The sequence below is a fragment of the Amia ocellicauda genome, chromosome 23, assembly GCF_036373705.1.
Source record: "Amia ocellicauda isolate fAmiCal2 chromosome 23, fAmiCal2.hap1, whole genome shotgun sequence".
Taxonomy (NCBI): domain Eukaryota; kingdom Metazoa; phylum Chordata; class Actinopteri; order Amiiformes; family Amiidae; genus Amia; species Amia ocellicauda.
In genome coordinates this window covers 16,631,938-16,652,092 of record NC_089872.1, presented here as the reverse complement: position 1 = coordinate 16,652,092, position 20,155 = coordinate 16,631,938, and the positions used below count along the sequence as shown (strand labels likewise).

The following is a 20,155-nucleotide window of genomic DNA, read 5'->3' as shown; positions in this document are numbered from 1 at the left end:
TAATATAACTAAGAATGTGTCTGGTCTTGCATTTTTTTCTCTAATTTCGACCTCCAACAGGTTTCTCCACTGAGATTTTGTGCACTGAGATGTTTAGCTCTAGTACAGATGCAGATGCTATAATAGAGTCATTTTAAGTTTTTGTTTTATCCAGAATTCTGGGTGTGTTCAGTATTTTAAAATGTTTGAAAGTGGAGTTAAAAGCCTCTTTGAAGGAAGCCGTAATTGCACCGCATTGTTGAGTTAATTGCTGTGCACATTGCTGTTTAATTGATGTCCTCTGTTTTTAATAACATAAAATACATAAATGCAATGTTTTTTTCCTTCAGGTGAGCAGGACGATAGTTATGACAAGTATGCCGAGTGAGTAAGTATTTTTTGTTGGCTCTATTTTCAGTTATGTACTTTAAAAATGAAGGATGCTTTACTTGTTAAATATTAAATTTGTCTCTCTGAAATTAGTCCTCTTTCTTCCTATCATGCATAAAATAGGCTTAATGGCATTTGAGTGAACTGAGGACCTGGGGTGTATAGTTCCCAAACGAATTACATAATTTTTAATTTGGCTGTTTACTGCTTATGATAACTTTTCAGAACTAAACGTGTCTTTGTGGAGGGGGGGTTGTTTTTCCCCAGTAAACTTTCCCCACAAGAGGTTTAAATTCCTAAAGCTGTAGCAAATGGCAGGTGTATCCTTGTTGTATTCCTTTCCGTGCCAATCTTTATAACTTCATAAATTTGTAACTTTGGGAATTAATTATATAAAAAAAAAACACTTGTTACATTTAGTTTTGAGTGTTTTACATCTGAAGAGACAACAGTTGATTAAAATAAGTAAATCCCTCTACTCCATAGATTCAAACACTGTCACCTGGATGATCCATGTAATGTAAGCCAAGGAAAACTACAGTATACTATGAGTGTATAGCTCTGTTCAGCTATATAGCATGTCATGAATGGATATTTTGGTTTTTTTATAGTTAAATTCTCTTTTTTAAAGAAAGCAGAACATGGTTATTCAGGTCGTGAACAACCTGGGAGGTTTCTCTTTTGCGGACACTGTCTGTGAAAGCACGACACACGTGGTGACTGGCTATCCTCGACGCACTTTAAACGTGCTGCTGGGGATAGCCAGGGGTTGCTGGATCCTGTCTTTTGAATGGGTACGTACGCTATCAAATGTACAGTAGCATGCATAATCTTTGATCAAACTTATTTTTCTTGCTTCTTTTTCTACAAGTACATCGTTCTTGTCTTTTTAATAGATTCTGTGGTGTTTAGAACATGGGCAGTGGATTCCAGAGGAACCTTATGAGCTTTCGGATCACTTTCCAGCAGCTCCTGTAAGTATAGTTGAAAGATATTGGGTTTTATGAGGAGGGGAAGGTTTGCCTTGTTGTACAATTAAAAGAACAACATATTTTTATGATGCATGAATCATTAAATCCTTCCGCTGAGATCATGAATAAGGGCAAAGCTTATAAATAATGGAATCAGAATTGGTAATAGTATGAGGTTGTGCTGACTTCAGAGTGTTTCAGGTTTTGACAAATTCACAAAAATGCTTTGAAAATGTGTCTTACAAATCACTTTATTTTTCCAGATCTAATGATTTCAAAGGAGTTATAATAACTCATTGCTGGAAAGCACCTTCTTTTATTTCATTTTAATGCTTGTAATTTGTAATACCAGATCATTATTTTATACCTCGTGGAACCCATCATAAGCGTTGCACTGTATCGTTTTAAAGCTTGAGTAGTTAATGGCTTGGAGAGGAAGTCGGTTCAATTCATTGTTCTTCATTAATTCTCAATTTATTTGTTCACCGGTGTCCTCTGTCATATGTGGAAATTACATTTTCCTGTCTTCCTCCATTCATGAATCATCTTCTTCCTGCATCTGTTCCTTGCGCTCAGCATTACGGTCGGGTTTAAAAATATGTCTTGTCATGTTTCCACTGAAATAATTGGCTCGGATGCTCTCAAGCTGTAGATAAAAGCCCACAGAGTTTCTCATTTGAGACTCGCAAATAATCACATTCACTCCCACTGTGGCACTCCGAGACCACTGCAATCTTGCAGGGTCACTCACACAAGGCCTTCACATAGGAAAGGAATGAGATTCTAGGAGAAGGGCAAGCTGATTAATTTGGACTTCGTATTATACTTCTGTGGGATGACTTCAGAGCCCGGTATTTGCTAAGACGTCATTTAAAGGAGCTTTCCGTGAGACTTCCTGTAGAATGAAAGGATGATGATCAGCCAATCAAGTTCCTGTTTTGCAGTTAAAACATACTGTCCATTTAAAAAAAAATATATACGTGTTTTCAGTTTAATGTTTACACTTAGCTAAACCTTAAGAGACTGCTTTTACTCCATGCTTTAATAATAAGCCATTATCTTCTAGTAATTATCGAGCATTGTAAGTAAGTCTGCTTTCTGATTTCTCTACCTATTTTTGAAGTATTATAACTATTCCTTAGCTATACGCACACATAAAATAGGCTAGGAAGAATACAGCAGTTCCAAGAAACTATAGATGTTATGGCAAGAAAAGCTTTTAATAAAACTTAGTCAGCCAAAAGGGTGTTTGAAAGAAACTCCCCAAGTGTTATACATTACAGGATATCTTACAAATGTGGGAGGCTTGCTTCTGTAAAAATAAATTGCCTCATATTTTACAATATTTGCACAATATACCTACAATTTGATAAACATACCATTTAGCCTTGGTCGATCCTTATCATTTTTAATTGTTTTATTACAGATAAATGTCAAACTTACACTGAGGAGCATTAAGAGATTGGGCGTTGGGGTTACAGCCCTAGATCAATGACGCTATACACCCCCAATGTATACCATTCTCTAATCCGTAGTAGTTTATTTACAGCCAATTCAGGACACTCATCTACAGAGACAAACCATTTCCCTTTACAGATGTATAACTCGTATAGCAAATGTTAATTCTGTAAAAAGACATTTGTATTTATGGAGCTAATTCAGTGTAAACATTATAACAATCTTAGAAACTGGTCTCCATGTTGCTGTGGCAGTTCCCCCAAGATTAGAAAACTTGTTAGAAAGAAAAGTATACTTTCTTTAAAATGTCTCTCACAGTTCCAGTTATCTATAAATAAAGGTGAGGGCTTTCTGCTGAACCCATTGTAGTCCTCTGGCTGTTTTAGATTCAAGAGCACAGACTGCCATAGTCCAAAGCCCACTTTTTTCAGCGATAAGTTCAAAGGCTTCCATCTTCAAGGTTGTGTGTAGGATTTCCTTTAAGCAAAGTGAGCGTTTTGCAGATAAAAACCAGGAATGCAAAGTATTTGTTCTTAAATATGAAAAATAAAGCTTAGAAGTTAAAATGCTGCAAAAATGGCCTCACAAATAGTTACTTTACATCAGAATGCGTCAAAAGTCTATGAGCAGAAGAGCTACTGGAAATCTGCTGGTCTGATCATCATTACAGTCGATTTCAGCGAGTAGCCCGACCCTTTCCAGTAGTACCATTTGATCCCATTGAACTTGTTTGTGTTCTGTCCCATTTGGTAATATATTCCATTCAGATTCGAAGGGCCACAGGCATCGAACCACCACCCTATAAAGAGAGAAATACAAAATTGTTATTTCAAAGAAGATTGAAATTGTGATTTAATAATTGATTAATAGAAAACAAAATTGAAATCTGCAGCTAATCTGCTCTTTGGACAGTGCCTGTTTAGACGATGACCCCCCCACCCTCCCTCCAAAGACTGTCAATTGCTGTAATGTTCTGTGACATTGTGAGGGCTGGTGATTTTCATTTGTACGTTTTCAGTTAACTTCTACAATTGGTCTTAGTCATACTGTACCTTGGTTTGAGGCCAACGCTTAAAGAAATGCAAAACAATTTATTATTAATGGTATATATAAGTGGTAAGAGTATTTTTGTTGGCTTGACCCCAGCCCACATCTCTGGTAATTTCTCCAAGCACATATCAAAAGAAATGACCAATGATATCACACACAAATAACTATTTCCCCACATCAAAAACTTTTCTTCCAACCCCCACCCCCTTGGTTTAAGTTTAATGAGTTAGAAAAGTCAGTCTGTTTAATGCCAAAAAGAAACAAAGCAAGACTCCTGTATTATCTCAGTATCGGTATTCTCAAATAGCCGGTAATCCCTAGTAATTTCCAATTTGGAGACACTCCTGCTTACGTAAAATGTGCCTGCAGTGCTCCACAGTGACAGCACCGTTTAGCTCGGCCTTGCTGGACAGCGGAGTGTGAGCAGGTTGTAATATGGAGCTTTTTCAATAAGACTCGGTAGGAGGACCTCCGCTAGATTAGCAAAACCCTGCAGTTCCCAGACTATTAATGTCAGGCTTTGGAGAGCCTGAAATTCCCAAATGAGCAGATCAGTGATTAACTCGAAGCTAATTTTGCTCAAGAGTCTTGACCCAACTGCAAAATGTTATATTCTTTTCAACTGCTGCAGATTGCTGGGGAATCGCCAAGTCCCGAAGCGCCAAGTTAACCGTTCACGGAGTGCAATAAATAAACCCGGAATGGAGCGTGTAACACGTATTCAAGAGCAGAGAGGTATTGGAAGCGGAAAGAGCAAAATAAATGATGAGGTAATGAACACGCTCATACCTCCTGTAGTTAGTTGTGAACACTTGCAAACACATTTGTCATTGTCTGCATCCTTTGTACTAAAATCACTTCCTGGCTGAACAAGGCTACTGATTTTGCCTGCTGTTCCACTGTAGCCCTTAAGGTGTATCCTGTATTATTGAAAAGAGGAAAAAAAACAATGCAAGGAGGAAATTCATTATTTCATTTACAGCAACAAGAAACAAAAAAAAATGTGTTGAATAAGGAAAGGTTTAATTACACTTTTCACCAAATCATTTGCGAGAAATTTGCAAAGATGTGTAGTAGAAAATGCACCGTGTGTAAAAGTGTATTATAATGATTACAGAAAGGAAAATTGATTCGTTTTCACTTTCCACCCTGCAGTTTCGGTTGTCTGGTCTTTTCAGCATAAAGAGGTCAAAGTTGTTTGGTTGTTTTTTTTTTTGTTTTTTTAACTCAAGAAGCCTGTCTTTCTGCTCCTGCTTGTGTACTTCAGAAGATGAAAGCACATTCTGTCCACACAAGCCATTGAAAACCAGTCCACGCATGAAAACGGCTCCCTGCGTAAAGTTTATTCTGTGATTTTGCTTTAAAGGCGGTGATTAGGTGTAGATAATATCTGAGCCCATATTCATTATCTCTATTCATAACATAGGAGCATGCAAAAGACGAGGGAAGTAATTTTGAATAATTGTTTAAAATTACACTTTCAGCGTCATCGCTAGTTAGGTATCTGAAGCCCTAATCAAAGTATACACAAAAGTGTATAATATTTTCAATATGTTTTGTAAAAGTTTGTTTAAATTTTAAGGAAAGTATCAATTCACATAACAATCAGTTCTTCGTTAGTAAACCCAATCCAAGCCATCTTTTAACATGCAGGGCCCTGATGTATTATGAAGGCTTCACTTTAACATAGAAGGGACGGCAATGATTCGCTCCCCATTTCACAGATCCTAACTATTTCCAGATGGCAAAATATTTGTTTTGGATCTGTGACCACTGTGTACCACTTATAGATTGTTCTTAATGTTCATAGTCAGTGTAAAAAGTCTGCGTACTGTTTTTATATATTTTTTGTAAGTGTACCAACATCACGGCCCTTAAGCCATCTCTTCAGCCTCTACAAAGATAGATGCATACATGAGATGTAATTTAGATGTTTTAATTAATAAACTTGAAACAATTCTTCATGTTGCGAAGGTTCTGATTGCATTTTTGTTGCTAAAGCACTTTTTGGTTCTCTGTTTACAGGGCAACCTTTAGGCAAACCTATTATTTTCTTTGATTACTTTTATTGAACTGTGAGAGACATAGTTAAGCTAGGAATGTTACAGCATCTGTTTTTATTTTGCAGGCTATGATTTAGCAACAATAAACACTGTACTGTTCACATTACTGCTGAAAAGCAGATAAGACTGTGAGAAAATGTACTGACATTGTAGAGAAAAGGGAAAGGTAGTCCCCGATACTGACCTGTAGTTCTGTACTTCAGGGCTGAGATAAAACTGTTCGTATTGAGAATATCCCTCATTCCCTTCCCAATCTTTCAGCTGGATCCTCAGGACATAGGGTTGTTGATTGGTGAGTTGAGAAACAAATTCATTTCCCAGCCAGTGTTCCCCAGCAGGGTCACCAAACCCCTGTTCAAAATGAAGTTCAGCTGTTATAGTACTTCGTTACTTCGGAAATGTATCTGTTTTTTAAATCATAATAAAATATTTTTTTTGCTGCTGATGTACATTATCACAGACTTTTGCTGATCTATAATTTTATATGAAGTGATTAATATACAGTTCATGACTAACTGCAGAGTTATGCATTTAGTGACGTACTGTCCTATTTAATACTGACTATTACATCATTTAGAAGTGCTCAGAGTTGTCATGATTCCTCAAAAGAGCCAGATCAGATCATCCAAACATTCCTGTAGGAGGACTAAACATATCTGGTGCCTGAGCAGCTGCTAATAAGATAATTATCTGTTCCACAGGCTCTACCAAAAACCTGCCAATCGAAAAGGGAACTGAACACCCATCAAATAATAATAATTACTTTAGTTATCTGTTGCACTTGAGATTAAAAAAAAAGAAAATACATCGATCATTATTACCGTTTTGTACTCTTTCCATGTACGGTGAAAATCCAGTCGTCCGTCCATGCGGCGCTGAAGGACTGTCCACCCGCCTCCACTAGACTCCATATCACAGTATGCCTAAAAAAATTAAATAATAAAGTTTGACCTAAAATTCAGTCCAAATACTTTTCCCCCAAAAGGTTTCCATCATTTAAATTAGAAAACTATGCGATATACATTCCTGTGAAGTATGCTTTTAGGATTTCTGTGTTTGTTTGTTTTGCACTGTTTATTTCCGAAGGCATTGTTGTTTTGATCATGCCCATTAATTGCTGCTGAATGGTAACCAAAGAGATGGATTTCTGGCTTGAGGCATGTATGAAAATAACCCCAGGGCGTCGGGTATTTTCTCCCTCTGATCTGTACACAGAGATCTTCCCTTTCACAGTGAAACAAATATCACATACACAATGAATGCCCCAGAAATATTTTAAATGTGTATGTTTTACAAACTAGTTTAGGGAATGCTTAGTTGATTGACACAGGAACCAACTGCAGGCTGGAAGCTAGCCAACAGGTGACACAAAAGCCTGTTCCATTAGCTTTGCAAGCGTATATTAACTCTCTGACCAGAACACACCCTGCCATTCAATTCTGGGTCACTGCCAAAGCAAACGTGGTATTTTGTGCAGCTGTGCAGAACTGTCACTCAGAGCTTTTATTAAACCAGATCAGTCAGTTGAGAGAGGTCTCTGGTTTACACTGAAGACCTGGCTAAGATGCACATATTAAAATTGTAATAAACATTGCAGATAGCGTCTTTTTTCTTCTTTGGTATGTTTTATTTGATTAAATAGTCCAGGTATGAATGTGTCTAGTACTGTTCTCTTAGCTGTTAGAAATACAAAGCTAATTACTCAAATTCCTACGACTACAGAAGCCGAACAAGGTGTCGGGTTTAGAGCCGATAACATCCTCTCATACAAGATCAACAGGCCGGCCAAAAAGTGGTAGGTTCATGGGAAAGAGCGATGGGTCTTTTATATTTTAAATTCCTTACCCTGTAGCAATAATAAACATAAATCAAGAAACTGCTGAGAAAGCCTTTTTGTTTTCGGTATAAACTAAATATGTTGTTTAGTAATTATAAATTTGAAACTAACGGTTACTATTTCACTACCCATACTTTCAGATTTCTATCAGCTCACGTAATTGATACCAGATAGCAGGACTGATTGCATTAACCAAACAATTTCCATGTCATGTACTGAATACATTTGATTCCCAACTTTAAAAATGCACCGAATGTATTAAGTCTGTGTGTGTAATTGTGATCAACTTTAACTGGTTGAGGTTTAACTTCGAAATGTCCCAAGAATCTGTCTCTCCTTACTTTTTATGTATTTTTTTCTGGTGTCTTTAATAATGGAGCAATATTTCTGGTATTAGTGCATAAAAGTTATGTTTTTCTTAATAACTGCTTTGACATAATCATCATCATTATGTCAAAGCAGTTATTAAGAAAAACATTACTTTTACCTACCACTGCTTCTTGTTTTAGGCTAATTTAGCGAGTACAAATAGAAATCTGCTTTCTTGAGACTAAGGGAATGCCCTGAAGAATGTGATGCTTGTTTTGTTTCATTGTACAACTGGGCCAGCAAACAGTTCAATCTCCCAGATAGTGCAATAATATTTGGATTGTATTATTCACAGGCCTGCTGTTTCTCAGAGCTAGTGTTGCAGGATAGATAGATATACTGTGTGTGTGTATGTATAAATACGTGTGTGATTATATATAATTGTTGTAGTTACTTTCCAAAATGTCTACTTAAAAAGGCATGGAGGCCTACCTTGATGGGCTCTGTGGAGTTTGGGCGTGCCAGGGAATAGACGCCATTACTGTTTTTTCCAGACTTGAAGACGGCAGCGCAATCTTTATACAGCGTTTCGGCTACTGGAACCACTGCTGTCTTTTTCTCTGTAGAAAAGGCAAAGATTGTTTCCCGTCAACGATTTGCACTGGTTTGAATTCCAGAAAAAGTAGTATAATCATGTCTAAACACCATTATTTTGGTCATTTAAAAGGAATTCCGAGCCAAATGGATAAGTGTTACAAGAACAGAACGAGGTGAAGTGAGTGTGACATCCACTTACTGTTAGGGAAGGATATGGAGGAGATGAGATTGTTGACCGTCTCCATCAAGGTCTGCTGCTGTTTCTGTAACGCCGAGTTGTTGGACGTCGCCAGGACCAGCTGCTGCTCCAGTTCTTCGATGACCGAGTTTTGTCGCAGGACCAGCTGCTGTAGCTGCTCCTTCTCCTCTTTCACGGCCTTCAGCTCAGCCAGACGTTTGTCTTCCATCTCTTCCACCCGCTTCTCTAGGAAACTAGTCGCAGAAGAACGCCGTTAAAAGACGAACGCGGCGGAAGTTTTAACCTCTTGACCCCCCGCCGAAGGGGGTCTGGTCACGTGTCACTGGGGAGTAATCGATTTAAAAGAAGCCGGGTGTCTTTGTGATCTCCAAGCTAACCCCTCTGTGGAAACATGCTTTTGTCTGATTAAAAAAAAAGTTTGAATATTTTCGAAACAGCACAGTAGTTTGCACGTGTTTCGGAAAGAATAAAGATAAAGTAGTTTTCGGTTTTGACAGCTTTATTCCCTGTAGATTGATTCTATCTGACACCCCCCCACTCTGAGCTTCTGTTGAAATATTTCCTTGATGACATGAAGTCAATTAGAGACAAGTCTCCAGAGTTGAGGAAAAGGACCGTTTTATTTACTTAAACAGAATCTCAGAATCAAACTTTAATAAATCTTATTAGAATCGTAACCTTGCCTGTGAGGACTACCTTGATTACTGCTACTGTATGCTTTACTAAATAAGCATTTCACTTGTAAAGTTAGCAAAATAAACCCATAGTGCCTTACCACTTTTTCTTATAGTTTAACACTTGACTAATGAAATCTCCCCCCCCCCCCCCCCCCCCCCCGTAAAGTGAAGTACAGCAGTGGAAATTATGTAGTTTGGGTATGATTTCAATTTGCTTACCTGTTTTTTTCATGTAGTTTACTTATTTCATTTGTTTGGACTATAATTTGTTTTTCTAGTTTATTTGTTGACAGTGAATTCTCAAGAAGTTGAAGTTCAAGCCTTGTGGTTTGATTTATAACCTAGGAATGACAAAGAAACAAAACAAAAATTCAGATTACTACACAATCGGTTTTCTTTTAGGTTTACCTTCTAAATCTTCATAGAAATTAAGCATTAGTTCTTTAGATCATTTAGTTTAATGCCAAATAAGCTGAGACTTATATTAAACAACCAAAAATGTAAGATACAGTTTCTATCTATATATTTTTTAAAGGATACATTGACATTTTTTTGTTTCCAAACCTGCCTTAAAAGTAATCTTTTAATTGTGGTTAGAGTTTGATTAAATAAAACCTCTTTAATCACCAGTAAAAATAATATGATGCTCAATTTATATAATCATTTCTGACGTCTGTCTACTTTCCCCCGTATAATCACAGTTACAATAACAATTGTACAGTTCACTGAAATCCTGGATCAGCCAAGGCACTTGGAAAAAGTGAATGGCACACACACACTGCTCTGTACTTTTTGTTTACCATCAAAAAAGAAAGTGAGGAAAGTTGCCAGATATTATTGCCCTTCAGAGAGCAATATTTCAGTCATTCTCCTTACGTTGTCAATTAAGCCCCTGAAATGACTTGAACGATTTGAGAGCTGAGGTGCAAAACCAGTTGCTCTGTTGCCTCACTGACATTTTTTAAACAATGCACAACAAGCCTTGTTTGGCTCAACTAATGGGTTTTGTTGTGAAGAAAGGTTTGTGAATAATTTAAATGACTTTGCCTCTATTCTTCTTCGCAGGCAGTGTTTATATCAGCCAGTTATCTCATAATGGTTTATACTGCAACTTAAACAAATAATACTTTATACACAAATCAATTCATATGGTGTGCACAAAAAATGTTGTTAAATTGGGAAATGGCAGGTAGACAACCTTGCCTTGCTCCAGGGTTGAGAAACTCTTCCGGTTTTCTTATTGGCAAACTTTTGCAGGTTCCGCAATAATGTGGGCTTGTGCTCAAAAAAGAAACATGCCTTGGCTTTAATTAACTAATGGAGAGGGTTTTGATTGAATTGACTTAATCAGTTCTATCTTTGTGCAAATGATCTGAAGTAGTAACATGAACCGTCTACAGAGAATGTTTTGATCAAGTCAGGAAGATTAAAACTGTGCCAAAGAAAAGAGTGGGGTCTGTTTCTGATGTGTGGGGGTTATGAAAATGCAATTCATTTTTTAATCAGTAGAAGAAAAAAGAAACTAATTTGTGGCATTCAAAATGTATGGCATAGATTAGCATTTCTGAAAAGCTGGAAGTTGTTCTGCCTTACCTGTGCTTCTACGTTGGCAAATTTGCGGGTGTGCTCTGCAGTTTGGCTTAATAGGTTTGTTCCGAATTCAATTATGGACGCCGTGTGGTTGTGCACAGCGTTTTGCTGGATCTGCACCATATCCTGCTTCATGTTGTCTTGAATGTAGTTTTCTAGCTGCAGTAAGCAAACATACAAAGCAGTCATTGAAACAGTTAAAACGATGTAATGCCTGGGGAATTCATCTAAGCGGCTTGAAACACAGCTGGGAAACTTGAGATTTAAGGGTCTGCTGTTGATAGCTGTAACGATGGTGTGCCGACTGTCATTGTTCCCTTATTGTATTTTATTGTACAGTTATGAAATGTGGGTCTGCATTGAGCATCTCCTTTTCCCAGAAGGAGCCAGTACAGTATTTATAGTCCATCATCTGCAATCCTACAGCTGGGCTTCCAGTTCTCAGAGGGGGTTCTCGAAGTTTGAAAACCTAAAAATACAGCCTGTGCTCCATCAAATCTGTGTCAAGTTCAAATGTCCAACTAAGAAATTTTGCTCACATATGGTTTTCAATAAGAAATTCAATTCTCTGTGGACATCAGTGAATGTATGAAAAGGCCAAGAAGGTAAACCACCAAAGAGCTTAGGGTCTTAAATTCCTCTCCAAAATATGGGTCTCTAAAGTGATACTCTTTTCTTAATGGGAAACCAAGAGTGTGTGACTATACTGTAGAAAGGCTGAGACAGGGCAAAGTGGGTGCTTCCAAACCGTACAATTTCCCATCCTTACACACCCTTTAACACCATGGACATTTGTAATGATGACAACCATTAATCATAGTTTTTCAACTACTGATCGTAATGTTGCTGGTGGTGGGATATTACAATATTTTATAGTGTGCAGTTAAATGCACCCCATCAGTAAGAACTATTGCAGAAATTAAGAAACGAACAATGTTCTGTAAACTACAGTAAGTTTTTCACTGATGTTATGTAAATGGAGAGTGTAACCGTTCAATTATTAAATTTGTATTATTTTGCTGGAGGAGATTTTTATCATGCATGGTTTGCTGAAAAAAGTATTTATGATCTGGCAAAGTTTACATTCATTGAATAATTTAGGGTTTGATTTATAATGGGGATAATTTTTCTTATTTATTTGATGAAATTGATTATGACTGTGAACGAGCTTGTTTCCCGTGTGTTGCAAGCAGGGTGGTTTATTACATTAAGAAGTGCAATAAAACACTGGATGTCATATTGTAACTTTTATAATGCTGTTTGTTTCCAAACACAGTTTGACAGGAAGAGAAAACAGTTCTAAGGAGATGTCTTTGATATGTTAAGAGTGCTACATAACTTTATAGTTATTTTTTTATTAAATTAAATTTGGCAGCACTTTTTGGCTGTAAGATAGCTCTGGATTTTATCTGAACATCTGCCACCGACTTCATAATTGTGGTTTTATACATAAATTGTATCTTGTAATCTTTAACTGCAATATGTAATACAAAAAAATGTATTTTATTTATCTAACTCATCAATAACCCAAGTTTACAGAGAATTATTTATTTTTCAAATTTTGGTTAATCGGCAGAAATCCGTAATAAGCACGCTTGGTGGGTTTTATCGCCCATCTTAAATATTAAGTCATTTTATGAGGATTACGTGTAAATTGTTCCAGACTGAAATGTCCTTTTTTGACAGACAAATTAATCTGTGTCTAAAATGGCATTAAATTCAGGATATTTGGAAACCAGATCTAGCACAAGGAGGTCACAGCCCCAAAGATAAAAAAGGTGGTTCATACTTGTCAAGTTCAATCAGTACTTCAGCTATTAAAAAGACATGTGCTCTTGGCAGGAAATTAAATTCCTGTATAAAATTTCTCAAATATATGTATATATATATGTGTGTGTGTTTATTTTTGTATTCTAAACCATGTAAGCTTTCTACATGGACACAGGTGGTTTAGGAATTTTGGGAGATGACCTTTGTTTTAACTAACTAATATGGTGGTTAACCATAAATATCTTTGGTATTTTCTGACTTAAATTTGCTTGCAAAACTATGCATGGACCAATATTATCTCAACATTATATCAGTTTTGCCTCCCTGGTCTGCAGAGATTGACGTGTGTCCCCAGAAGATTGGAACAAAGTGTGGTTGCCCTTTACTGGTTTATTATTACATTGTCAACAATGAGAATATTAGATTATTAAAATATTAAGGGTGTCCAACAGCTCTCCAGAAAATATGTTGAACCCTACAGCAAGAATAAATATTTCTGTTTTATTTTATTGACATCTTTTAGAAAACCACTTGTCTGTAATTATCCAGAAAGCACATTGACTTTCAATGAATCTCTCTCAGTATACAGTGGCAATATTATGTTATGTGCGATTGTGTTGATGACTACCATGTTATTCAGTTGTTACAATTAAGTTGAGATGCAAGATATACATTGGAACATTTGCATAATATTGCCTTCCAATACACTTTGATTTCCCTAAGACAAAAGTATTTAAATTAAGAACATGTAAAAATATTTGCAGCACGATCTCCACTCCTGTCATTGTTTTTGGTAGCTTAAAGGTGCTAATTGTCAGACAGGAATTACACATTCTGGGCCCACCTTTGGAGTTAACTCTACAATTTCTGACACTGCAGTTCACCCTAAATACCCTAAAGTAGACTATTTTTAAGTTCTGCATTTAGCACTCTAATTTTGCTAAAATGTGGTGCCAAAAATAACACCAGACTTCTGTTCTTAATTTCCTCTTCACTTGGAAAATCTGGAAATGATTATGGACACATGACTAATAAATTCAATATTGTCAATTATGTCAAACAATGAAGAAATGGTAGTATGAAACATGCATTGAGTTCTTGGACAAATATAGAAAGTAATAAAGAAAGCTTACCAAAAGCAATTATAGACTGTAGTAGCAGTAGTGTTAAAACAGCCTTCTGATGCTGAATATTTACACAACATCAGAATGGCAAATTTGTGTCCTTTTTGGCATATTTAGAAATGTGTATCATATAACTAAGGTAAATCGTAAAAGCCATTCTTAGCAGTTAACCCTATGATGTTTGAGGTGTAGACCTAATGATGATGCATTCACATTTAGCTCAACATGATGCAGAATATCTTGTGCGAGGCAAGAAATGGGAAAAGTACCCTGGGACAGTCCATGCTGTTTTGAAATTGTTTCGTTTACATGTTTTTGCCTCTCAAGATTTGAAGCAGGAAATCCCAAGTGGCTTCTGTTATTTGTCAAAAAAGAAAAAAAGAAAACGGACGGATGAGAATGTATGAGAAACCTGTGACATTGGTGCTATCATGCTCATGAGTCTGGGCTTCACACACACTGACCCCTGACGAAGTCTTTCTGTCCGTTGTTGTAATCTTTTAAAAACAAGCCACCAACAAGAGTGGTATCTGAATTTGGTCCCAATGTTAGCCGTTTGTGCCAAAAGCAAAGTATTAACCAAAACATGAAATCCTCTGCATGATCTTGTTGTATCTTCAAATAAAAGTGGAGAGTGGCTATAGTATCAATCGTATCACAATAGCCCGAGTGTTGTACTTTTCCTGCAGGGTTAAACTAACAAACAGGATGTGGACGATGAGTGACAAGTTGCATCCTTTACGTCCAAGTTTCTACACTGCCAGTTTCAGGGTCTAAAAACAGCATGGATTTTGCATATTTTCTGATGTGTCTGTCTGATGAAGCAATAGATACAATCGTTGTATAACAAGCATGTTTTTGTTCTCTATTGAAAAATAATCACTATTTACAAGACTGTCCGAAGTTATAATTGTGTTTCTTCCTTTAGAAGTTCCATGTTGTTTGTTTTGTCAGTCCTGAAGTCATGTGGGGGGTGGCAGCTCTGTCTTAGGGACTGTGAGCAGGATGTCTCATTGACTGTAAATGTCCTAATCAGTTGTTTATGGACTCCTAATTTCCAGATTTCAAAGGCTACTACTAAGAATACTCTTGTTTATCTTTCAGATACTATGAAAAGAATGTAACCAAACTGACACTTCAGTCTGTTTGCACGCTAATGAATTGTTACAGCTATTTTGCTCTCTTCAGCATCCAGAGGATCTCACTGATCCCATGAGCAGTAAATTATTTGTTTTCACAGTAAAGTACTGGTTTGTTTGATTGATGGTAATAATTCTCTGTATACTTTCACAATATTGCAATGGCCCGTTTCAAGCTAAAAACCCTCGTTCTGCTTTTTTCCGATAATGAGATCTGAGTTATGCCAAAGAAACGACAAGGTTGTTTCCATGAACCAAATAGCATTAATAAATACAACATAGTTCAGAAAAGTCATAATATAAATTACTATTAATGTCAAAAAATATTATTCCCAAAGTTGTTTTTTCTGTATGAAACAACATAAGTTTTACCAGCTTTTTCCCGTTTGTTTTGTAAGTAAGAGAATGAAGAATGTTAGGTGAGAAGGGTCACATCCATGAAAGGATTTAAAACCACTAGTTAGTTGCTGAAATTGACATGTTTTTGTTGTAACCTAGATGCAGAGAGCTGTTGAGAACTACCAGATCTCCTAGGTGGGTCTTTGCATAGAGAGAAGCAAAGTGTGTTGGCTTTAGGAATTTTACATGATTTTTTTTTTTTTTTTTTTTTTTCATGCTTACATTTCAGGTATAAAAAAAAAAACTATGAATGGTGCAAAGGAAACCAAAGACGGATGGTCTAAATCTGATGTTTTCTATATGACCAGCAGTTGCAAAACAGTCAGTTAGGCTAGTCCCCATAGACTTCTTTGGTATTGTATTAATTGTTTGATGTCTCGAAATCTGCCGGTCACATTTTTAGAAGGAGAATTGCTGGAGAATGTATTTTGAATCCGAGTCCTGCTGATTGGTGTTGGGAAGTTTACAACATTTTTATGCAATTTTACAACTTTTACATAACAAAATTCCACCTAACAACAGTTAATACCAATACAAATCGTTATGGTAGCCTGTATTTGAGGTTCTGTAATTTACTCAAAATATTTGTGACGTAGCCCTCCTCTGTTTGACTCAACATGACAAAATAGAATTAGGATAAAAGTAAAAAATAATATGAAATATCAGTCAATTCATCAAAAGTCTGAAAAATGCACTGAAACTGCACTCTAGAAGACTACAAGTCTAAAAAACCATACTGCTTTTGAATGTCATTGAAGCCGTAGCTTTGTTTCCTGGACAATGATTAATTACAATGCAATTATTCTCTTCAGCCACCCCTGGTCTAAGTGAATTCAGTTTGAGATTTGTAGGTTGTGAAGCCGTAAAAGCTTAATTTACTGAACAGAAGACCATTATTCTCGCCCAATAGAAGCAATATGAGGCGTCTTTTTCACAGCACTTTATTGCCAGAAAGACTTGCAGCATGAATGGGTCCCAGAATCAAACAAACAAAAAATAAAGCCAGATAAATATCTATATAAATGTTTTTTGTTTGTTTTGTTTTTAGGTTTTTTCCCTTCTTACTGATATGTGAACTTAATTATTAGACAATTAATACGTTAGATATCTTATAAATGTATACTAATTTGATTTACTTTAATATCAATTGAGTTAATGCCGTGGTCATCTTTCCAAATTTGAAGTCTCTGGAGTAACTAATCAAGAAAAGCTTTTGGTAATTGTGTTTGGTATACATGCATGTCTGTGGGTTTTTATATATTATATACAGTATGTATGTATATGTTTGTGTGTGTATGTCTGTGTATAAATTCCAAAAGTGTGAAAATATTGGAACCCCCTACTGAGAAAGTATTAAATCTTGTATTTCTACATTTAGTGGCTAGAAAATATCCTCTTTGGCTGTGTTCAGTGGAGGGAAAGATTTGGTTATAGTCAATAAAATCACTCTCGTTTGCCAATCTTCTGAGTTGCAGCTGTAAAGAGGTTTGTACAGCGAGTTCCAATTTGAGAGGGGAATGGAATGCAATAAATAGTTTTTTTAATAAACGATGTGTGTGTGCGCGTACATGTGTGTCTAGATAAGTATGTGAGATGTTACAAACGTTGGCTGTTTTGATCATTCCTGTTTCAGGGTTTGGAGTAACCCATGCTTTGGATTGCAAGTACATTTCTTTTATGCAAGTGTGTTATGTGAGCTTTAAAATATGAATGAAGCAAACATATACACAGATGTTGTACCTTTGTCTTTGACTGCATACATTCTAAAGCAAATCATAAGCAGCATGAATGAAGAAGTTCTGTATTCAAAATTGTGAAAGGAACTCCGACGGCACACAAATGGATTCTGATTTCGTATTCAGATCATGGGTTAAAGAGATGGAAGCTGTCTGATCTTTCCCAATGATTTATCCTGGTCATGACTCTATTGTATGATCGTAGTAATTGATCCGCCTCTCAGAAAATAGACATTACACTGCTTTCACATCCTTCCTCAGCTCATCCACACTGAGAGATGTCTTCGCACACATCTCCTTTGAATACCTGTGTGAAGACTTTGTTCCTCAATGGCACTTCTCAGATCCTTGTGGAGAGGTTGCATCCTTACAACTGAGACGCAACACATTCATAGGCATTCACACTTTAGTACTTAGAAGCTGCCCTATTGCCCAACAGCAAAGCTTTAAAAATTCCCTTTAGATAAAGGAGGATGTGTCGGTTCATTCATAAGATACTTCAAAAGCTGCATTTATGGTTGTAAGCATATATCAGACTCTGTGTATTGTGTGAAAGGCAGCCTTATTTTCAGGGAAATCTTGATACTCAAACAAATGATTTGATATAAAGTACCACTCAAAAAACAATAAGCCAACTTTAAAAATCAGTGGAGTTTCTAACCGGACAACTGGTATTCTATTACAGATTTTTTATTTTGCAGAAAGCTCTGTAAATATATAGTGCCACATACAATGTAAATCCACAAACGGATAGATTAAGTCATAACCTTGGTGAAGCAGTCTTTAGCACATCCTTACACAGATCGTAAAGAATTCAAATCCAACCTCAAAATGTTGAACAATCTGTAGTAGAAGTGCATGCTAGCTGATAAGAGGAATGTGGCAGGACTTTTTCTGCTGGGAATGAGCGCTGCTTGATTTTCTACAACTGGGACACGGGTCAAGTGAGTGGAAGAAAAATAATAACCAAGGAGCACAATGCGGCTTTTTCCTTCTCCGTCACAGCCTAGATGTTATAGATAGCAGAGGACCAGGTGGGATGCAGAAATTAATCTCTTCACTCTGCAAGCATTAACATGGTCATGAACAAAAGGCCAAACATGGCTGTGGTGATGAGTGTTTTTTTTTTGGTGGTGGGGGATTTAGTTTGCTTAAATTTACTGTATATAAACATCCCACTATTGTCAGACAGTCTGGAAATTAGCTTTAAGGATTTGAATGGCTAAAGTCAAACCTGTAGATCTGCACAAAGCCGAAGAGCATACAAAACAAATTCCTCGTCTTATGTGTAAAATAAATATCATATTCAATTAATAGACCAAACATTTGCTAAAACTATAATGCTTTAACAATGAATAAGACAATGCATTTAAACTATATTCTTTGTTTCTTAACTAATTATTGACCTCTTATAGTATACATCTTCAGAAAACATGGTCAACAAAGCGACCAATAACAGTTGTGTAATATGCATTTTTTTTCTTCTCCAATTTAAAATCTGTGTAAATCTACTTGCATCATAAAAACAAATATGTACAGTCCATGCTAGTGTAGTCTATGCACAAGAAGGCTCTCTATACAGGCTTTCATTTGTTTTCTCTCGAGTCTCCTTGAGGTTATTGTGAATATAGTGGTTTCTTTCAACAATGCACCAATAATTTGGGGTCTTACCTTTTGGAGCCACTGTGTGTTGTTTTCCATGGCGTTCTCTAGCTGCTCCAGTCTCTGTACTGACTCTTCATACTCGGCCGGGTCATCTTTTTGCAGCGAGTTGCCGGCATAGGAGCTGGTTGAGGTCCTGCAGTTGTTCTGTTCAGGGAGGAGAAAGGTGTAGCTGCAGGGGCCGTTCTGAATCTGATATTCTCTCTTTCTTGGAGTCTCTGCACTCTTCCTGTACCCTGTTCCCAGAGTAAAAATACAACTTAGCAACAATAAACACGTATTCAACATTTTCTTTCTCTCTCGCTCTCTCTCTTAAGTTTACAGGTTAAAAAAAAAAAAACTTCGTTTTCCACTCCTTCAGGTTTAAAGTCCTGAAGTGAATTATTGCACAGCTTTCTCTTCAGGAGCCACTGTTCTGTATAACTCTTTCCAGTAGTCTTTAAATTCTCTCAGGAATGAAATGAAAAAGGAAGAATAAATCTATTAAAAGCAAGAAGTTTTTGTCCTGGCACAGATTTCTCCCCCTCTGATCAGATTTGCCTGCCTCTGTTGCCTTTATCAAAGCCACTATCTTGATTCAGCTGCAATTTCTTATATGATTAGCTGAGAGGAGATGGAAATGTCTGGAGCCGGCTCTAACCACTCCCCCCTGGCTTGTCACTTATCATCCTAAATAGGAGGTCACTAGCCAGACAACAGAGATGTCAGAGCAAAAGTGTCGTCTCCCTCATGCTGCAGAGAACAGACGAGTCATTTGGGAGTAAATAAACCAATTAGGGGCTTCCCGTCGAATCCCCTGAATGCCAGAGAGAATCCTAGACGAGGAAGAAAGAGAAAATAATCCCAATAATTTTCCTGGGTACTGGTATCCAGAGTACATCCTGGTTGCAGCTGCATAGCTCGAGAACTCTGTGTAGTTGCAAATATCTGTGCATCTCTAGCATGAGCTTTAAACAAGGATCTTTTTAACTCCCTACAAAAGCACAGGCATTTGTTTAAGTGGGGGGGATCTCTCGGTTGTCACTCACTCTATTCAAACTTTTACAGCTGAATTCATCTGGAGCATTAGCTCCTATTTCCTGCTTTTGCAACTCCGGTCTGTGGCGGCTGTTTCTGGAATTTGTTACAGAAAATAGCCTGTTTATGGGGAGAGAGAGAGAGAGTGAGTGAGTGGCTGACCAAGGAATAAAGAGACAATGCTAAAG

At 36.9% G+C, this 20,155-nt stretch overlaps 2 protein-coding genes across 2 annotated transcripts in view; one reads left to right on the top strand and one right to left on the bottom strand.

Moving 5' to 3' along the window:
- The window catches only part of mcph1 (microcephalin 1), a 40,493-nt gene that overhangs the window by 12,646 nt on the left and 7,692 nt on the right, over window positions 1-20,155 (top strand). Inside the window, exons 12-14 of the mRNA XM_066696655.1 lie at window positions 330-367; window positions 1,001-1,163; window positions 1,266-1,343. Of these exons, the coding sequence (XP_066552752.1) occupies window positions 330-367; window positions 1,001-1,163; window positions 1,266-1,343 (279 nt within the window). The remainder of the gene's footprint in view (window positions 1-329; window positions 368-1,000; window positions 1,164-1,265; window positions 1,344-20,155) is intronic.
- Window positions 2,540-19,811, bottom strand: angpt2a (angiopoietin 2a). The gene is made up of 9 exons (XM_066696656.1): window positions 18,960-19,811; window positions 11,124-11,279; window positions 9,750-9,871; window positions 8,854-9,086; window positions 8,550-8,677; window positions 6,733-6,834; window positions 6,096-6,262; window positions 4,638-4,768; window positions 2,540-3,597 (listed from the first exon to the last, which is right to left on the bottom strand). The coding sequence occupies exons 1-9, from the start codon at window positions 19,236-19,238 to the stop codon at window positions 3,434-3,436; spliced, it is 1,482 nt and encodes a 493-aa protein (XP_066552753.1). The 5' UTR covers window positions 19,239-19,811; the 3' UTR covers window positions 2,540-3,433.

Bases quoted from the DNA above. Each gene is read 5' to 3' on its own strand.
- angpt2a (XM_066696656.1), bottom strand. From the start codon at position 19,238: ATGTTGAATACGTGTTTATTGTTGCTAAGTTGTATTTTTACTCTGGGA. The intron at 8,678-8,853 runs GTAAGTGGATGT...CCTTTTCTACAG, and splicing joins CTCCATATCCTTCCCTAACA to AGAAAAAGACAGCAGTGGTT. The intron at 4,769-6,095 runs GTCAGTATCGGG...TCAATAATACAG, and splicing joins CCTGAAGTACAGAACTACAG to GATACACCTTAAGGGCTACA.